This window comes from Rhamphochromis sp. 'chilingali' (genome assembly GCF_963969265.1).
Source record: "Rhamphochromis sp. 'chilingali' genome assembly, chromosome: 3".
NCBI classification, from domain to species: Eukaryota; Metazoa; Chordata; class Actinopteri; order Cichliformes; family Cichlidae; genus Rhamphochromis; species Rhamphochromis sp. 'chilingali'.
Genome location: NC_137931.1, coordinates 24,370,919 through 24,389,668, shown reverse-complemented (window position 1 = coordinate 24,389,668; position 18,750 = coordinate 24,370,919). Strand labels below are relative to the sequence as shown.

At 42.8% G+C, this 18,750-nt stretch overlaps 1 protein-coding gene across 4 annotated transcripts in view; it reads left to right on the top strand.

Annotated features, from left to right (window-relative positions):
* Nucleotides 1-754: 754 nt before the first annotated feature.
* LOC308394589 (receptor tyrosine-protein kinase erbB-4-like) overlaps nucleotides 755-18,750 on the top strand; it is a 388,448-nt gene continuing 370,452 nt past the window's right edge. For all 4 annotated transcript variants that reach the window (XM_080878981.1, XM_080878979.1, XM_080878980.1 and 1 more), the window contains exon 1: nucleotides 755-1,133. In XM_080878981.1, coding sequence (XP_080735107.1) covers nucleotides 1,067-1,133 — 67 coding nt within the window. In that variant the 5' untranslated portion in view covers nucleotides 755-1,066. The remainder of the gene's footprint in view (nucleotides 1,134-18,750) is intronic.

Below are 18,750 nucleotides of genomic sequence, written 5' to 3'. Positions count from 1 at the left end.
GGTCGAGTTTTCGCCTTACACGGATCGCAAATCAATATCTTTTTGTCCTCGTCGATTCGCCAGTTCGTTTCATACTTTCACGTCAGTCCACAAATAAAAAGCAGAGTGCAGAATATCTGTGGGCAGACTGGCTTGTAAAATGAGTGGCCCTGAAAATGGTACACTGCTCCAGCTTTTTGCCTTCACTGCGGCTTCTTCACACCAGCACAATCAAACTTTATAGGCTGTGCCTCGTAGCGGTGGGTATTTGCAGAGGCTGACCCTGCTGGCGAAGCAGGAAACTTTCGTGGTGTTGCTGAAACTACACTGTGGGGTGTTCCACTGATGTCTTCTGTCTGTCACATTATAACCCCTAAACAAACTACTTCCTACATCATGATCAGGATCAGATATTAAGTAATTTGTCTTCCCAGCAATAACGAAGAGCACAGTGGCAGACACAGCAGCCAAACAGAAACCAAAACAAAACCTGCTCCTAACAGGTGTATCGACGGCAGCGTTGGAGCTTAATAGCCAATCAGGAGAGGCGATAAGTAGTGTGGGCGGATTTCCAAAAGAAAAAAAAGTATTAAACGCTCCAAATCTTTTGGATGGGACTTAATAGGGCGAAGGAGGTGTCGGTCATTCCAAAGGAGGCGTGTTCAGACGCCCGACACGCACGCGCATACGCACGCGCGCACATCGCGCCCCCCCCCCCCCATCCTCCTCCTCCCTCCCCCCAGCCACCGGCGCGATGGCAGTGTGAGGAGTAAATGGCTCAGAGTATCCGCGGTGGAAAGCGACCTAAACACTGGAGTAGGAACCGACACGCAAACAGAACGAGACGCGGTGCGTAAAAGCTCTCCACGGCGCACGGAAACGGTGCCAGGTGTCCAAGAAGCGCAAAAGAAGACTCCGACGGGGTTTTATTTTTTTTCTTTTTCCTTCCTCTCTCTCTATCTCTCTCTTTCGCTCTCTCTTTTGGTTAATTTTTTTACGCGTGTGATCAACGAGGATATCTTAATTGGACATGTGAGTTACGGGAGTAAACAAGAGAAGCAGGTTTTTTTTCTTCCCGCCCCCCAAGATGAAGTTCTTCCCAGCTTGCGTCCTCGTCACTTTGGCGGTGATCGGATCCTGTGCGGCGCAATCAGGTGAGTGCTTTTTGGGGATGCGCGTCTCTGCGCCTCCGTTATTCGGTCAGGGTCTGACTTGAAAAGCACCGATGAAGTGAGAGTTGAGACATCCAAAGAGCAACAGAGCCGATCCTTTTCTGTCCCTGCAGAGACTTTAGCAATAATTCCACTAAATGATAACTGAAGGTCGCCGGGTTTCTGACTCTTTCTGGTCCAAAACTTAACACAAGTTCACATCCTGGCACGCTGGTGCTGATTTCAATTATCGCTCTCGCACCTACAGGAAACTGTCATTCAACTGCATCTGCGTAAAATAAAATAAAGCTCCCCAAACTGTCCTTCTTCTGTCGTTTTAACACAGTTTTATTATTTTTTTCTCTTTTTTTTACGCGAGATATGCTGGTTCGAAAACGATAACATCAAATGAAATCTCCCAACAAAGAAAAAACATCTGTCATCAAACAGACTGCGAATCTGCGCTGATTTAGATTATTTAGATCCCTTCACTAAGTATGAATGAATGCGCCATCGTTTCAGTTTAATTCCCCAGAAGACTCGAAGACTAATATATTTATATATAAGACTCGGGCTGCACCAGTGGCACAGTTTTTTTTAATTCTTTACTGTCTTTGAATAATTTAGATGTAGCAGATATTCTGAGGGCGATACAGGCAGTGGGAAAACATCTCGCTTTCATCATCATCATCGCGACCCCCGTGGAGTCGGTCCCTTGACGAAAATCACTTTAATGCTTCTTCAGCGTGCCTGTTTTGGCTTCGGATGCGTCAGTGACACTCGACAGTCAATTTATAGTAAAGTTAATGGTGTTTTATTTATGTGCTCTGACAGATCTTTCCTTTGGCGCCCCTGTAGGGTGTTTGCTGAGGTTTTAAATCCCGCTGGGATGTTTTGTTTATGATGCATGATTTGATTGCGCTCTTATTTGAAGTAAATCATTAAGTTCAACTTTTTTCTTTTCTCCAATGGGTTTTTGTTCCCACGCTTATTCATCGAGAATTCTAATTTGATTTGGTTTGGTGTGATATCTCTTCTGGAATTCTGTCCAGTTATTTGGAGTTCAGTAAGTGATCCATAATCTGGGCTCTTAGTTGACACAATCAAGTGTTTGGCACAGACTGCTGAGCCAAGGAAAAACAAACAGAAACGCACTTATGAGGCGGCACAACAGGAAAGTTGTCAGATTCATGTTCAGAGGTGAATTTGGCCCCAAACTTCCAAGGATTCCAAATTAAATTCCTGGATGCTTTTCCCCCTTCCCGCCTCTAAAGACAGCTCTGTTTTTCTTTGGCCTCTGCACATACACACCACCTCTCTCTTTCTCTTCCTGAGTCCCGGTTGGATCTTTGGATGCAAGGCGATGGAGAGGGTGGATGCGCGGATGGATGGGTGACACCCGGGATGAATGGGGAAGTAAAGTGGGACCCTCGCTGGTTTATTTATTCTCCGTGCATGCACTCCCACTCCGGGATATTTGTGATGCAAATTGTAGCCTAGGAATCTGAGCTATGCCTCTTGGGGAAAATGTTGTGTTTGTGTGCATTGAGCAGTGCTGAGTGTGCTGTCTTTCCACTCTTTCCTATAACTACCCCACCGCCCCACCCCCATCTCTCTCGCTCTCTCCCTCTTTATTGGAGGTATAAAAAAATGACAGCACACATCATATATCAATCCCACGTGAAGCCGTGCGAGGGTGAAGTAAGTCAAGGCGAAAGATGTTCACTTATAAAATGGTGATTGAATCTGTCTCCTGCTGCGAGACAAATGTCTGAAGCGGTCCTTCCAGTCAGCCGGTCTACAGGGGTGCACACGCTGTGAACTATGTGGGCGCCTCATCTGTGCCAAGCGTGGATGTTTTCACACAGCCAGAGAGCTTTCTCATTTTCAATTAGACAAACGTGAAACCCACAAAAGTCATTCAGAGATCAGCGATGACCACGTGGAAACGGGCCTGATCAGCTTTCTCATTTTAAACTCATGGAAGGCGAAAAGAAAAAGAAAACCTTGGCTGACTTCTCTCAGCCCTAATGTTCCTGGTGATTTGATACTAAAGAAGTAAACTGGCATGCGTGACAATGCATGAAATTTCCACCTGAGAGAACATCCCCCAAAATCAGCCAATTACAGCTCCCCGGGAGTGAGGTCAGAAGGAGCAAGCCTGTTAATAGAGATGCTTAGGAGGATTTGTACCTTTTTGTCCCCATAACCAGGACTGTGTGTGATTAAAGCACAAAAAACACACTGATGCTGTTGAACCTGCACCTAATTTAGTCAGAGCTTCTTATACTGACCGTCTTGTTTGAACATCATGCAGTTTGGGGTTTTAAGCACATATACAGCCTGGTCCTGGTAGCTTGAAAAGGGTTAAGGAGGCTAAAGCTGGAACTGAGCAGATCATGAGAGTGAGGTTGGTGGCTCGGTCTCCGGCTGCTCCAGTGTGCATGCAAAAGCTACCGTGGGTAGTATACTCAAACCGGAGTTGCTCTTGATGCGTTCGTCAAATTTATCGCACATAGAAAAGAATGACGTGAATGAGGCGTGTTGTATGAAAGCAATTCGAATAATATGCAAAAACCAGATCATCTACCGATTGGTTAATCCAGCCATCAGTTTGACTAACAGAGCCAGTCTGAAGCATGAATATAATATTCAGCTCAGCCTCATAAATTATATATTGGTGAAATAGTGAACTAATTAACTAAACTAATTGATTAAAGCTTCCTTCAGCTGCTCCTTTATTTGAAAGGGGTCACCAGAGCGGTTGGATCTGCATATGTGATTTTGCAATCAGTGTCTCCAACTGACATTTCACGTGTTAGGCAAACGTACTAACCACTACACTATGAAGCAATACATAAATTAATTCATAAATTTACTTAATTTCCACCTGGAAATAAAAAAGAAGGGGAAAAAAACCTTTGAGAATTCTGGGAATTTTCAAATTCAGCAAGTCTTCCATCAAAAAACCAGAGTGCGACTTCAATAAATCGACTTCCACTCAAGGACTTGGAAACCCAGAGAATGTGCCACACTTGGGATATCTGACCTGGTCCAAGTGCAGGGACTATGATTGTGAAAGAGTGTATCAGTGCAGCCGTACATCCCACTGATGTCCATTAAAAAGCACTGTAAAAAAACTTTTTTTTTGGGGGGGGGGGGGGGGGGGGGGGGGGGGGGTTGTATCAAACTTGTCTTTCTGAGGTCATGAATAAACAGTCACACTCTGTCCTTGTAGTTGTGAAGAGGGTTAGTCATGTGTGTTCAGTCAGATTTGCACTTGTTTGAAGGATGGGGGCGGCTGAGTTAGTCTCTTAAGTGTCTTGAGAAGATGTGCCATGAAAATGTCACATCACAGATGACGGCTTTCTCTTGAACACGTTGTTTTGGCAGAGCTCGACAGGGAGAATTTTTGGCTTGCAACTTTTGATTTCGCTGCATGAAAAGCGGTGTTTGAGTCAGCAAACGGGACTGCACATTGCTGCGGAGGTGCAGGTTAATGATTGTTTGCAGGAATTTGTAGGCCAGGAATTGACAGGAAATAAAGTTTTGCTCTGATTGAGAAGCTGGCAGTTGAGATGGTAACGTGTAGGTCAAAATGCTGGGTAATCAGGATCAGGATAGTGAGGGTTTGTTTCAGATGATTCCCAGAACTTAACAGGCTTTAAGCGCCTGGAACCTTCCAGTAATCGATGACGTCTACAGGTATTTAATGGGTGGAAATCAAGTTTTCCGTGCCACGTTTAAGAAAAAAATATGGTTACCAAATATATTAGCAAGTGATGACTCCTTAGTGTTGTGGCTAACATATTCACTTCTTGGTTCAATTCCAAACAGAGACACAAATCCCCTTTGAGGTTGAGTCAGGAAGGGCATCTGATGTAAATCTCTGCCTAGCCAAGCAGCTTCTTCTTGGTCACGTGCTACCAACAGATATCTACCAGTGTTACCTTAATAAAAGAAGCACACACCGGTAGTCTCACCATCCTCATCTACCGCTTTCTTTTTGGTTTTTTTTGTTTACCTCTGCTTCCTGAAACAACTGGCTCAAACATTTTAATCCCTCCAGCTCTCGAGAGTGCCTCACAAATGCTGCACTCACACGTGTGTGTGTTTGGGTGACATTTAAAGATCTCCCGTGAAATGGCGGAGGGGGAGAAAGGGGCAGCGGGAAGGGAACCCGCTGAATGCCAGTATCAAATTACTGGGCGTTTGTCAGCTGGCACACACGGAGCTGGCCGAGGCTTTGTAGAAGACTGACGGAAATGAGAATTTATTACAAGCTAATTAAGCTTTTTTTTGATAGGATCAGTCTAGACCGCGAGGCCTTTATTTGACAGCATGAGAGATGAGGGGGGTGAAGGAATTCAATCTTGCTCTAAATTAGTCAACACGGCTATCATAACTTGATATCTGCCAGGCTCGACCCGTGCCAGGCTTCAGCTGGATGTTTGTCATATATGCCGGTGCGAGCTGATGGAGATCTGTACAGTTTCTGTGCATTTGTCAGTGTCTTCTGCTGAAAGACACGGAATAACGCACGGCAGTTTGCACAGAAGAATAATAATCGCAGTTCAGCGAGGGTGACATTGAGGTGTGGGCTGTTATTTTCTTCCTCTGTCATAACCGGACAGTCTCAGCGGGCCGTAAGGGAAGCCTTACAAATGACTATGTGATGCATGGGGGTGATGGAACGCTTTTCCAAGGCCTGAGACAGCAGCGCGCTACCTCTCATGGTACTCACCAGCTGAATCAGCACTCAGATTATTATCTGCACGGGCCGAACAAAGATGACGCTGTCCTCTCTCTTGCTCTCTTTTCCAAAGGAAAAAAAAGTCATCTCTTTTTGACTCCTACTTTTCTTTCCCATGCATTCAAGAGCGATCCGGCAACGTCACAAGCCCATTTGCTTGGCATTTTGTTCGCCCGCCAGCTGTACAGAGGGGCCTCTGTTTCTCGAGTTTGTGTCCCGCCCAAATATTTACATGCGGAATCACAACTGCACAGCATGGGAGGGAAAACATCCAAGACTCGGGTGCAAAATAGCGGCTTTATTGGCCTCTGTAATCATCCCGAAGCTTCTTCGTCTCTGGCGCCGTGTTTGTGTGTTTGGCAGGACAGACTTTTGAACCCCCTCCCTCCATCACCACCCCCCGTGCTTGTGCTTCCTAATGATGAGCAGGGCTGGCTTTGGTTGTGCCGAGCCATCCGGTGCCAACTCCTAGTGTGAGTTAGATTGGCCAATCGAAGCCTGGCACAGATGCCCCCCCCCCGCCTTTTTAGGAAGACTTAAGTCTCGCCCGAAAACACAGAAGGATTTACTGTAAACATCAGCGCGTCCACGCACTGTTTACGTTTTTGCATGCATTTTGATTCTGCGACATTGTGAGCTGTGTGTTTTAAAGCGGAAGGCAGCTGTATTTTCTCACTCAATGTAGTTTTGGAGTTGGGTGGTTCTGATTTCTTTCTTTCCCTTTCTCATATACAAACACACATACACACACTGAGTGAAGCATGGCCCGGGAAAAGAAAAGACAGGAAAGACAGAGGAATCTTTTTTTTCCTTTCCTCTTCTGTTTCTTCTAGACCACTGGAGGGTTTGTTCAACCCGCCACTTGTAATTCCACTCAGAGACAAATGCCTCCATCCTGCGTCTGAGGGGCTTCCTACACACACACATACACAAAACCCGAATTCACACACACTATCGAGCATCGCAAATACACACTGATCTTGCCGAGCAGTGTGGATTGGCTTGCACAACCTCCTTTACTTTGTCCTTTATTTCATTACCTCTCTTCCACTTTCTGTCCGGCACATTTGTCATCTCCTTTCCTTTTCCTCCATTTCCAAATCCCTTCGTCTGCTCTTCTCCCCTCGCGCACACCTTGTCTCCATCCTGCTCTCATTCATTAGCATCGCTCATTGTGTGTCTCTTTCACTTCCCTTCGCTTCTGCTTTTCTTTCCACATTTTATTAACAGCTTCTTTTTTATTTCCTCGCCTTTCCGCACTCTTTCTTACTCTGCTTCTTTCTCAAAAATCACTCACACACTCTCTCTCCTCCTTCTGTTTTTCATTAGTCGTGTGTGTGTGTGTGCGCGCGCAGGGCTGTCATCGAGCACACAGGGAGAATGGAAAACAGCTCATTTTTTTCCAGCTTTAATTACGACACCCAATTTGTTTCATGGACAACATGCTGTCGGCAGCTCCTTCACACACCACTCAAACTGTCACTTACATGTGTGTATGCGTCTCTCTGTGTGCAATCGGAGACTCGCAAGGGTTTAAATAATTTTGTGTCGAGTATTTCAGTAATTGCTCATCTTAGTCTCGGTTAGGGTTAGCTTTAAAACTTAATATGGGCGATCGTGGCTCAAGAGTTGGGAGTTTGCCTTGTAATCGGAAGGTTGCCGGTTCGAGCCCCGGCTTGGACAGTCTCGGTCGTTGTGTCCTTGGGCAAGACACTTCACCCGTTGCCTACTGGTGGTGGTCAGAGGGCCTGGTGGCGCCAGTGTCTGGCACCCTCGCCTCTGTCGGTGTGCCCCAGGGTGGCTGTGGCTGCAATGTAGCTTGCCATCACCAGTGTGTGTGAATGGGTGGATGACTGGATGTGTAAAACGCTTTGGGGTCCTTAGGGACTAGTAAAGCGCTATATAAATACAGGCCATTTACCATTTAAAGATTTTTTAATGGAGACTCATTTATGACGACCTATTGACGTGAAAGCACGTATCGCTTTTACTCTCAACAAGCAGCGGGTGCTGCCATGGGCACCTCGCTTGTGCCAAAGCGCTCACGGGCGGAGGATAGTCCTCCCCCAGCTTCTATCAGGGCAGGAGATGTTCGCATCTATGCGTCCAAACTGCAAATGAATCGCGCATGAGCGAAGCCGCTGCTCCCACACCTACTGTAACGCAGTCAGTTCTTCTTTTACTATTATGTTGTTTTGTGGATCACAAGGTTTAAAACTACTTATAAACACACACACACACACACACACACACACACACACACACACACACACACACACACAAAGTAACTCCACCAGAGCGCTTATTTTGGGTCACTTTTGCCGGTCCAAGCCCAAAAAAAGGAATAGGGTTGGAACTGTGACATTAAAAAAAAAATTGCTAAAAGAAATTTAATTTGTAGTTCTGAATAAACTCTAAATGCAGGACATTTCTAACTCACTTTATGTCTCTTCCACAATGTTATTTTTCTCTCCTACAATGTAGGTTACAATTACATTAGCATGACCAATTATGCAAATTAGGCAATGACGTCATTTAGCGACTTCTATCGACTTTTATGACAGCCAATAGCGATTTTCCTTACTGAGGAGTTGGCAACACTGCAAAGGAAGCTCTAGCCAATAGCTATCTGCTAGGGTTCACCTAAATATTACATGCCATAGCTAGTGATCACGTTTGCTAGCATTAGCTGATAAGTTATCACAGTTACTTCTGGCTCCAGAAACTAAACCGGTGGGTCAGGTCACAATGGCTAGATCTGCAATTTCATCAGCTAGATGCTAAAGAAGTCATTTTGCTTACTGGTTGTGTAAGCATAGTGGCTAACTGTGTTAGCAGCTAGCTGTATTAGCTAAACAGCCAAATGGCTGCTCTCTGGGAGTTTAAGTTTAACACCAGAAAAAGTCGCTAGAGTTGTTGCTAGTCGCTTTAGAAAAAAAAGTCGCTAAGGGGGTCTGAAAACTCGCTAAATATAGTAACAAACTCGCTAAGTTGGCAACACGGTTCCTTTGTCAACATCGACCTGCTAGCTAAAGTAGCTACACATCTAATAATGATCATTTTAGGCACTTATAATATTTAATTTAATTTGTTAAAACACTGAGCTTGGCTATCTTATGAAGGAGGAAATTAGCTGTAGAGACCATTTGTTTTGTTTTAGGCTATGAAAAATTTTGTTTTGTCTTGTTTCATTAGGGCCTTTTAACATGCAAGTATTCTATGGTGATTGCCTCACTTACATACACAGTATACAAGATGAACCTAGTTACTGTGATGTCGCCGACTGGTCCAGTTTTGAAGCCTCGACTCCAGCATCGCTAGCTTGGTTGAAAAAAAACCAAACAGCTGTGACGAGTGGGGATAGGTCTGATTGAAGCTGCAGGCTCAGTGGCTTTTTATTTTTTAAATCAGTGTGACCAAAACCAGTAACTATGACCATAAACTCAGCAGCAAAGTGTTTAGGGTGGTCAAGATAGAAAATTATTTTCACCTAGACTTCTATTGAGGTTTTTCATGTGACATCATGTGCACATTGCCCAAGAGTTTTCCACCATAATGGATATGATCCAGCCACTGGTTCCTTTGGAAAACAATGTCCTTCCCCAAATTAGTTAGTAGTACTTTCTGGATGAAAACTTGCTAGCAGACTACCATTCTTGGTAGTTTTTTTTTTTTTTCAATATTTACTTTGAAGGCAAGCCTTTTTAATTTCCAGTTTACATCATACTTTTCAAGTTCTACTGCTGCTCAGCTAGTAGTTAGCTCACATTTGCAGATAGACATGAAAAATAGGCAACCATGGCAGTCAACTAGTGACCAAAGCAACCAGATTTTTGCCAGTCGGTTGAGGAGTATATGTTTTCCTGATCTGTAGACCTATGTGACTAGAAGTTTAACATTCATTTTCGATACAACTGCCATCAGCCTCCAGGAACCACGGTGGTCAGGAAGCACTAATTTTTCCTTCATGAACGGTGGTTGCCAGATATTCGCGAGACTAGTCGCTACATGTCATTTGTCCAAAATAGTAACTTAAGCAAATAAGTTAAGTCACATGTTGCAACCACAGCTATTGTCAATAGAACATTTTCCATCTCATCTTGATGTTTAAGTTAGCAGTAAGTCTTGTTTTATTTTTCCTTGAATGGGAAAGGCATTGCTAAGATCATATTGAACTGACAGGGAACCCAAAAAATATAATAGTGAACTACATAAGCAGAGTTGTTCATGAAACATGGTACCTGCAGGTAAAAATGATCTCTTTGCCGCTATAGCACAAGCATTACATTCACAATGGTGATTAGCACAAAGTCCAGAAGCTTTATGGATAATATTAGAGTGTTTTCTGTCATGAGGTTTAGGTTTTGGGAAGGCCTGTGGTTCTGAGTTAAAGCTTATATGGAATCAGTGCGTGAGCTGCACAAATACGTATGTGTGCATATGCATCTATTTGTGTATTTGGGCTTGTGTATACAAGTGTTGAATTTATATTTGCAGCGCTGTGCTCAGGCATGGAGCCAACACAGGAAGTGGGACAGTGTTCAGCTTCCTTTGATTGGCAGCACTTCTTTGGTGAAGCAGGATCAAGTGCCATCGACTCCGTCTTTCACAAACGAGTTTGTCTGAGCTTTTTCTTTTTAGTTCCTTTGCCTTCTTTCACTTGCTTCCCTTTGCTTTCTGTTCTGTCTCTCAGCGCAGCACAATAGAGGGCATTAGAATCACAATAGACCCCCCCTCCCCCCGCCACCGTAACCTTGACAAAGGCTTCAGTTTTAATGAAAGTCTGTAAGAAGAGAAATGATCACTGGTCTCTAATCCCTCATCTGTGCATGTGTCGACCTGACAATTCAACCACGACCTGTAGATTTTTGTCATTACCTTCATTGTGCCCCCCCTTTTCTGTGTGACTGCACACACACACACATTTATACGCACGTTAACTCTGTGTCATATTTTTATTTCAGTCTAGTTGAAAACTTAGCTATTTTGGATGTTTATCATTAGTTCACACAGTGTTGTGTGTCTGTGTGCGTGTGTTTGTGTGTAATCAACCCCGCCTGGTGTATTGTGTGTGAGCTAATCCCTAGTAAGATATTCACGGCAGCTAATCTGTTTAATTACACTACAAATTAAGGATATTTACTGTTCCAAGACTTTTATGCGACACCCGCCTTAATCAGGCCTTAATCTGTCTGGCGCTATGAGAGTGTGTATTAGGCCATGTGTGCGCATGAGTGTGTGTGTGCGATTGATACTCTGTATGCTTAGGCATGTGCGACTTTGTGTCTATCAGGCTGTTCCTGCCAGAGTCTGTCTGTATCTCTCTCTGCCTCGGTTGCTTTCTGAATATTTGCCCACAATTAAAAGAGAAAAGAAAACAAGAGATTATTGTTTTTTTCCCCAGTTGTCAGCGTGGCAGAGAAAGGCATCATTTACAAGGATTAAAATTTAATATCGGTAAGATGTTGCTCTGCTATTTAAAGGATGCAAACTCAGATCTACACGAGCGCTGCTCTCCGCGACTTCGTCTTGTGTTCTGCTAATTCTGCAGGATTAAAAATGTGTTCAAACCACGGAAACAAGCTGTGTTCTTTTGTTAAGGGCAGAATTATGGAAGCAGGCAGCTGCGGTGTGTGTGCACTTCACTGTACATTTGAAATGAACGCAGGGTTTGTAAAGTCTTTACAAGTGCCAGTCCCTACAGCAGTGTTTTGGCTCTTTATTGCGGTGCTTCATTTTTTAAATAAAAATTAACAACAAAAAAACCCCAAAAACAGTTTGAGCTCCTGTCCATCAGAGTGATGAAATTTTGAGATTGATGGAGTGTTTTGGCTAGCTCAAATTTTTTCACGACATACAGAAAGGTTTTAGAGTTAAGACCTGATTTTAGAGATGAATTTAGAATACGGTCTAAATGTGTGAGTTTATGGTGAGGGTGAGCAAAAAAAAAATTTACCTTAGTGTTTGCCAACAATTTTCCACAATATGCGTCTTTTTGTTTTAGTACAGTACAATAAAACTATTTAAAAATGTCAAAAAATGTGAGATATTATTTGGGGATGATTGGACACGTCTTGGTTGTCGTTGTATCATGAAGGATCAACGTTCGAGCATAAATGATGGACTAGCTGCATTATAACCTGTTGAGCTTTTGACAACACGCACTGTATTCTTGTATGGTGTCGATGATATTTTAGTACAAATAAACACCAAATAATCCTCAAAAACGTTGCACCGCTAGCTTGCTAGCATTCTCATTGCTGAAAACTGGTTGTTGGCCCCTTCTTATCTGCTACATAGTTAAGACGGCGGTTGTTGAGGGTAATAAATGTGCCTTAGAAAGTTCGGAGTAAACTCTCTATTTACTAGTAGTACGGCACAAAACTGTTGTCGTTAGTCTGAACATATTTATGCAAATAAAAATGTAAAAATTGAAGTATTGAAGATTTTAGAAATGTTACAGCCACACTAGTGAAACGGGTGATTGTGCAATTTACACTGAGCTTGTCATCTGTTTTTTGTTTGCAGTGGTTGCTTTGAAAACGGTGACCGGGTCTGCAACTTGCAGACCCGGTCGGAATCAGTCAGCAATTGAATGTAATTTGTAAAAATTTAGATTTGCACTGATAAATCAATGAAAACTGCAATTGTTTGCTGTCTACATATGCTGAAATTCACATTAACTACGGACTCCAGGCTGAACCTTATAGATCCTCCTGCAATTTAACTGCAAAATGACAGACGCGCTCTGCAACCTAACTTTTACATAGGCATACAACCAGTTGAGTTGAGTCCCCTATTGTAAAGAGATGCGTTGCGGATGAGTTGTGTTTACTGGTACACACTAGCTCAGGGTGATTTCAGCGTGTTAGTCTACTTTTAGAAATTAGACATCAGTTATTTGCAAACCGTTGCCAATCTATCGGAGACCTTTTGCCAATCCAATCCAATCCAATGAATGAGTCAGACCATGACTATTTGGAAATAGGTTACCTCCCACCAGGTGTGCAATCATCTCGCGATTCCAAGTGATCAACCAGAGGGTGAGGCTGTTGCATGGTCGACCTCTGGCCAATGAGCTGGTCGCCACAAATCAGCAATCACTGGGTAACCACCAATTTTTTTCCAATTGAGGGGAAGATTTCTAACATTTCTTACCTTACCTAGTCCGACTGAGCCATTTTGTGTACTTTTTGTTGGTAGGTGTGTAGTTTCTGTGGGGTAAGCTTTGATTTGAATTTGCCTCCTAAAGTGGTTCTGATTTGCTGATTTTATGTTTCAGGCCACTAAAAGTAGAATAATTGATAGAATTCCCTCAGAATGACCTATTTTCCACATTCAAGTTATGAAGATTTAAATAAAAAAAAGTTGAGTTAATTTCAGTTTGAATTTATTTCATGACCAATTTCTGCTAGGAATTGTTTGTAGTCACTAAGTATCCATGCTGAGATTTTGTGCTGTTGGTGTTTGCCAACTGTGATCTGCAAGCATGCATGGTTGTGCACCCGTTAGTTCTCCACGTGTGTTTACGGGTGTTTATGTACAGCGTTTTGTACGAGTTAGAGGTTGCGTGCTCAGATGGGGCACGCTGTCCTTTCTAAATGGCCCCGCCCGCGATGCTGACCTGTAATAAATGAGTGGGCACGAGAAAGTGGCAGGCATGACAGCTGACTGGGGAGGGTGGGAATAGAGAGGGAGAGAGAAAAGGTGGAGGTGTGTGTCTGTTCAGGGGAGTGTGTGTTTGAGAGCAAAGAGAGACAAAGCAAGACAAAGCGTAGGTAAAAGAGATGGAAATTCTCTAAGGACAGATAAGGAGGGAGCATGAGAGGATGATGGGGAGACAATGGAGGAGGCACTGTGGGTCGGTCGTCGTGAAACAATACCCTGACCAGAGGTGGAGACACTCTCTCTGTTGCCACTTGTTCTTTTTATGCTCATTACCCCCAACCTCCCCACATTTTTTTTCCTCTGAAGTCACCTTGCAGTCCAGTAGAAATATGGCCGCTCCTTTGGCGGGGTTTAAAGGTACATAAAACTCGTGGAGGAGAAGCCGTGGATGTGTGTGTGTTTATATGTGTGTATGTGTGGAGGCGAGTCACCTTCAGCAGTAAGAAAGATGAGGGAGCGCTGGAATGAGTGCATTTATAAGAATCTGTTTGTGCATTTCTACGGTTTTGTGCACCGGTTCATTAATTTGTCTGCAGCTGAGAGGCAGAAACACACACAGAGGCGCACACCTGAGCGCTCCCCCGCGTCGCAACTTTTAACCAGTTGCTCTGCGGCAAGAACGCCATCGCTCTCGGCAAGGTGAACGTGAGCTGATGGAGGGTTATTTGCAAGATGGGTTAACAGAGGGAGAAAGCAAGAGAGGTGGTCTAATTTCGGCCGACAAGGGAGATGAATCATGTGTGTTTGTGTGGTTACAGTATGTATATGTGTGTGTGTGTGTGTCCAGCAGAGGTTAAGGTGGAGTGAGAGAGGCAGTGTGCTGTCTCTGAGGAGCACAGCTATCACCGCCGCTGAACGCCCCAATTAATCAGCCAGGGCCACACAGGCTCTTACTGTGTATGCGTGCGTGTGTGTGTGTGTGTGTTTGTCCGGCATCCACTGTGTAATTGTGAAGTGTGTCACGATCAGTGGGATGTGTCACTGTTTTGTTCTGTACCCATGGATGATGCTAATGGGGTCACATGTGTATCTAAGGAAAAGCAAAAGATGGCAAAAGCTTTATCTATGTGTTTATATTTTTACCCTGTTTTGTGAATAGTAAAATTTGAAAAACATGTCTCCAAATGGATCTACAAATCTACAAAAACTTCAGCCCTAGAAGAAAACTGAAAACAAATATCTGCCAGCACTGTTTGTTGTATCTTTTCTGATATTGTTGGACTTCTGGTGACTTAGAAATGAAGAAGGGCTGGATATTTTTTAAAAACGTGCACCAGAATGACAGAAGAGTTTTTCGGAAATATAGACATAATACTATGAAGCATTCCTTCTAACAAAAGAAGCCTGTGTTTTTGTATCTTATACTTGGCTCAACTACACTGTAACAGAAATTTCCAAGAATAAACCTCACCAAATCGGCTGAATTTGATCAAAGAACGTGTATAAATGATCGTTGCTTGACTGTGTTTAACACTCAGTGACGCAGAGGCCTTGAAGCCTCATTTTTAAAGGATTACTTCAGTGAATTAGTTTTGCTTCTTTATTAAGTTGATTGACTCATAAGACAAGTTAAAGAATTGCCAAAATCAAAGCGTAATATTCTAAAGCTGACGATAATGCATGCGTAGTTTTAGCTTCCTTTATGAGTCATGTTGAGCTAATTATGCACAATCCTCTTTGACAGCTACATGTGGTTGGGGACCATGTGGTAAAGACTGGATGGTTATATGCTGAAATCAACACTAACTTGCCAGGATATGCTGGACAGAGTCTGACTGATAAGGGATTTTTAAAGACCCATACTGGTACCAATATTTGTTGATTTAAAAATGTGATATTCTGATATATTGGCCAATATTTTGTTGTGTTTGTGGCAAACACAACTGCAGAAACTGCAGAAGACTTTCTAGTGGGACGATACATCATCAACGCTCTTCCATCTCTTATTTACTTTTGAAATTTTCATACATCAGTTATTATAAATTAGATACTGATTAATAAGCAAAAAGCTATTACCAGACGTTAATATCAGCCCAGTGATTCCATGGTGACTTGGTTGAAACTGAAATAAAACCACTGTGTAAAACTGATCTGATTTGAGCAAAGAATGAAGGAGGCCATCTGTAGTATATTCATCTGGAACAGTTATCATTGAACAGAGGTGGTGGTCTATGACACCATCCATTCACCACCTTTACAGTGGTCTTGAGATCCCTTCCAGGGGAATTCAACCCCCACTCACACTTTTGGCCACGTGACCCTTCATAACTCATGTAGTGACAGGGTGGGGCAATGTCTCACAAAGGATTCAAACCTTGGCTCGTGTAACCCCAACAATTCGCATGATGACAGGGTGGTTGAAAGACTCTCAGAACCCTCAAAATGACAACCCCACTAGAGGAAGTACCTTTGGTATTAGAGGTGAAACATGTTCTGGAACCTAGAAGTCTTACTGTCTTCATATCACAGACTTCAAACTGACCTGGATGACTGAGAACCTACACAGACATATCTGATCTAAAGCGTTTCAGCCTACATTGTTGTTTTTCATAACGTACAAAGTTTTGTACCTTGTCCCATTAGACTACTTTTTATGCCTTTTATAATACTTGGGGGGGCAGGGAAAAAAAGCAGCATTTTGATTGTGAAATTGTTTTCCAGCAAACTATACCGTTTTCTGATTAAACAGAACAAATTCTCAACTCCCATAACACCTTAAGACTAAGGTAAACACTACAGTTGCTTGTCTTGTCTTACATATTGCCTTGTCTATGTTATTCAAATAGTACTTTGAAACATTAAGATCTGCAGCATAATTCACAGCAGTGCCAAGTTATAAAAGAAAGAGAAAATACATTAAAATATTGATCAGCTTTATTTGAATAAAACTGTTATTCAGACACTTGAAATGTCTCTATAGCCGAGGTTCATTGTGAGTCCATTAAATTCCATTCTAGCTGCATGCATTCATGTGTCTTCCTGCAGATAAGGACTGTGAGAAAATCCTGAGAGAAGTCGGCACAAAGAGTGAATGAAAGACTGACAGTGAGACATTTAGAAAAGCAGAGATAAATATGAGGGCAGATGGAGTCGAAACGCACGTGGTTTCATCGTCCGGCGTTTCAGACAGCACTTCATACTGTCATGCTGCTGCCCTCTGTGAGCCTCTGTTCCGCCTGAAAATGGAATTCTCAAAAGGCTTTCACTCCCTTGAAATCATGTTTCAACCGGGGGGCAGTGGGGCATACAAACAGGTTCACTCACAAAAACTCATTGTGGTCCGTCATAGCATTTTGTGCCGGATTATAGAGAGCTTTTAGAGTTTTTCCAGTCAGGAAACACTTTTAATATTTAATATTCTTTAAATATAGGAAAAAAAAGTTATGAGCCTATTTAATGCAGAAAGACAGTTATTTGTTATCTTCCCAGGACTATTTTATTAACATATTGATTAGTGATTATCTTTAAGCTTTCAGTGCTGGTCTCATTATCTTCATGCGCTTTGGTTAGGATTTACCATCCATCTATTCTCTTCTACTTCTGGTTTCTTGTTTTCTTGTCTGGCCAGGTTGATGCTTCGGTGGTCCTGGATATCATTCAGCTACTTCTCCAGAGAGGCTCTTGGCCCACAGTTGAACATACTTCATTTGTGCCCTCTAGGACTTTAATTGGCATCAATAGTTTACCGCTAGGTATATTCCATGACTCAGTTAAATTCAGTTTTATTTATATAGTGCCAACTCACAACAACAGTTGTCTCAAGGTGCTTTGGATTGTACAGCAAACACCCTACAATAATACAAAGAACACAGAGAAAAACCTCAGCAATCATATGACCTATGAACAAGCGCTTTGGTGACGGTGGGAATGAAAAACTCCCTTTTAATAGGAAGAAACCCCCAGCAGAACCAGGCTCAGGGAGTGGTGGCCATCTGCCACGATCAGTTGGGGGTGAGTGATGGTGGAGTTCAACTGCTGCTCAGGGACTCACGGATGAAGCAGCTGATTTTGCTGCTCAGTGTTGTTTGTCATGAAGTATTTGGCAAATGTAATATTTGCAGAGAAGAAAAATGTCATGTAAGAAAGTATGCACAACTTGTTTCTTCCTTTTTTTTCATAAACAGGAAAATGCTGCTGCTGTATAGTAGGGTGGGGCACCTCCCCAAATGATCACGACATATGGCTGCCTCTCTCTTCAGTTGAATTGAATGGAGTCAAACAAGTCTGTCTTGTTTTCTTGGACACAGCCATTGATATACTGCTGGAAAAGCAATATTAGAGATAAAGCTATGAGTATAGCTATGAGTAACGCATGTAGTGAGACGTGGCACCTTTCCGAGGTGTAGAGCTATCCAATAACACATTGCTAAAGGAGCAAGTAGCAAGTTGCTAGCTCTATTCCAAAACCACCAATCAATCCCAAAAGGCTGATTCTGTTCATCTGGACGTTGTTTAAGAGTTTTCAGGTCATCTTTGATCTAAATATTGTAATATAATATATCATAATATCCCAAATTGGTGATTTTGTATTGATTTTGACAACAAACACAAGTGCAAAGCACACCTCGGGATATAATGCAATCACTGGTTTTGGACTGACAATAGCAGGTTGGAGAATGTTCATACATTGCTTAACTAGCAGAGCAAATCCTACAAACATGCAAAACATAAGTATCAAACATTGGCTGTGATTTCATGAAAATGCCAGGGATTCAAACTTTAGTAGAAAAAGTGAATGCAGTTGACTCATTTTAGTCATTTCACTGGCCATCAAGCTTCCCAGAGTAAGCAAGTGATTTCTGTCACAGCTACTTCTCTCAGACTAAATGTCACGGTTTGACGGAGCTAGCAAGCAGAGAATTGATGCAAAAACATTTTTTCTTTGAAGTGAAGATAAGACAGTGAGGCAAGGTTGTTGTAGTGAAACTGCCAGACAGAGAATACGCACACACCTAGAGACAGGCACTGTCAGGCTAAGCAACACTTCCTTTCTGGGCCGAGATATCTACTTGCGCTACATGTAACATGGGTATACAGTAAGCACACACAGACACACGTACACATGGAAACAAAGACTCCAGAGAGGGAGAGAAACAGCAATAGTAAGAATAAAAGACGAAAAAGAAGCTCTCAACAAGACAGCAAGCGTGATGTGTGTTCTTCTAGAGAATTACCAGGAAAAGGCAAGCAAGCAGAAGA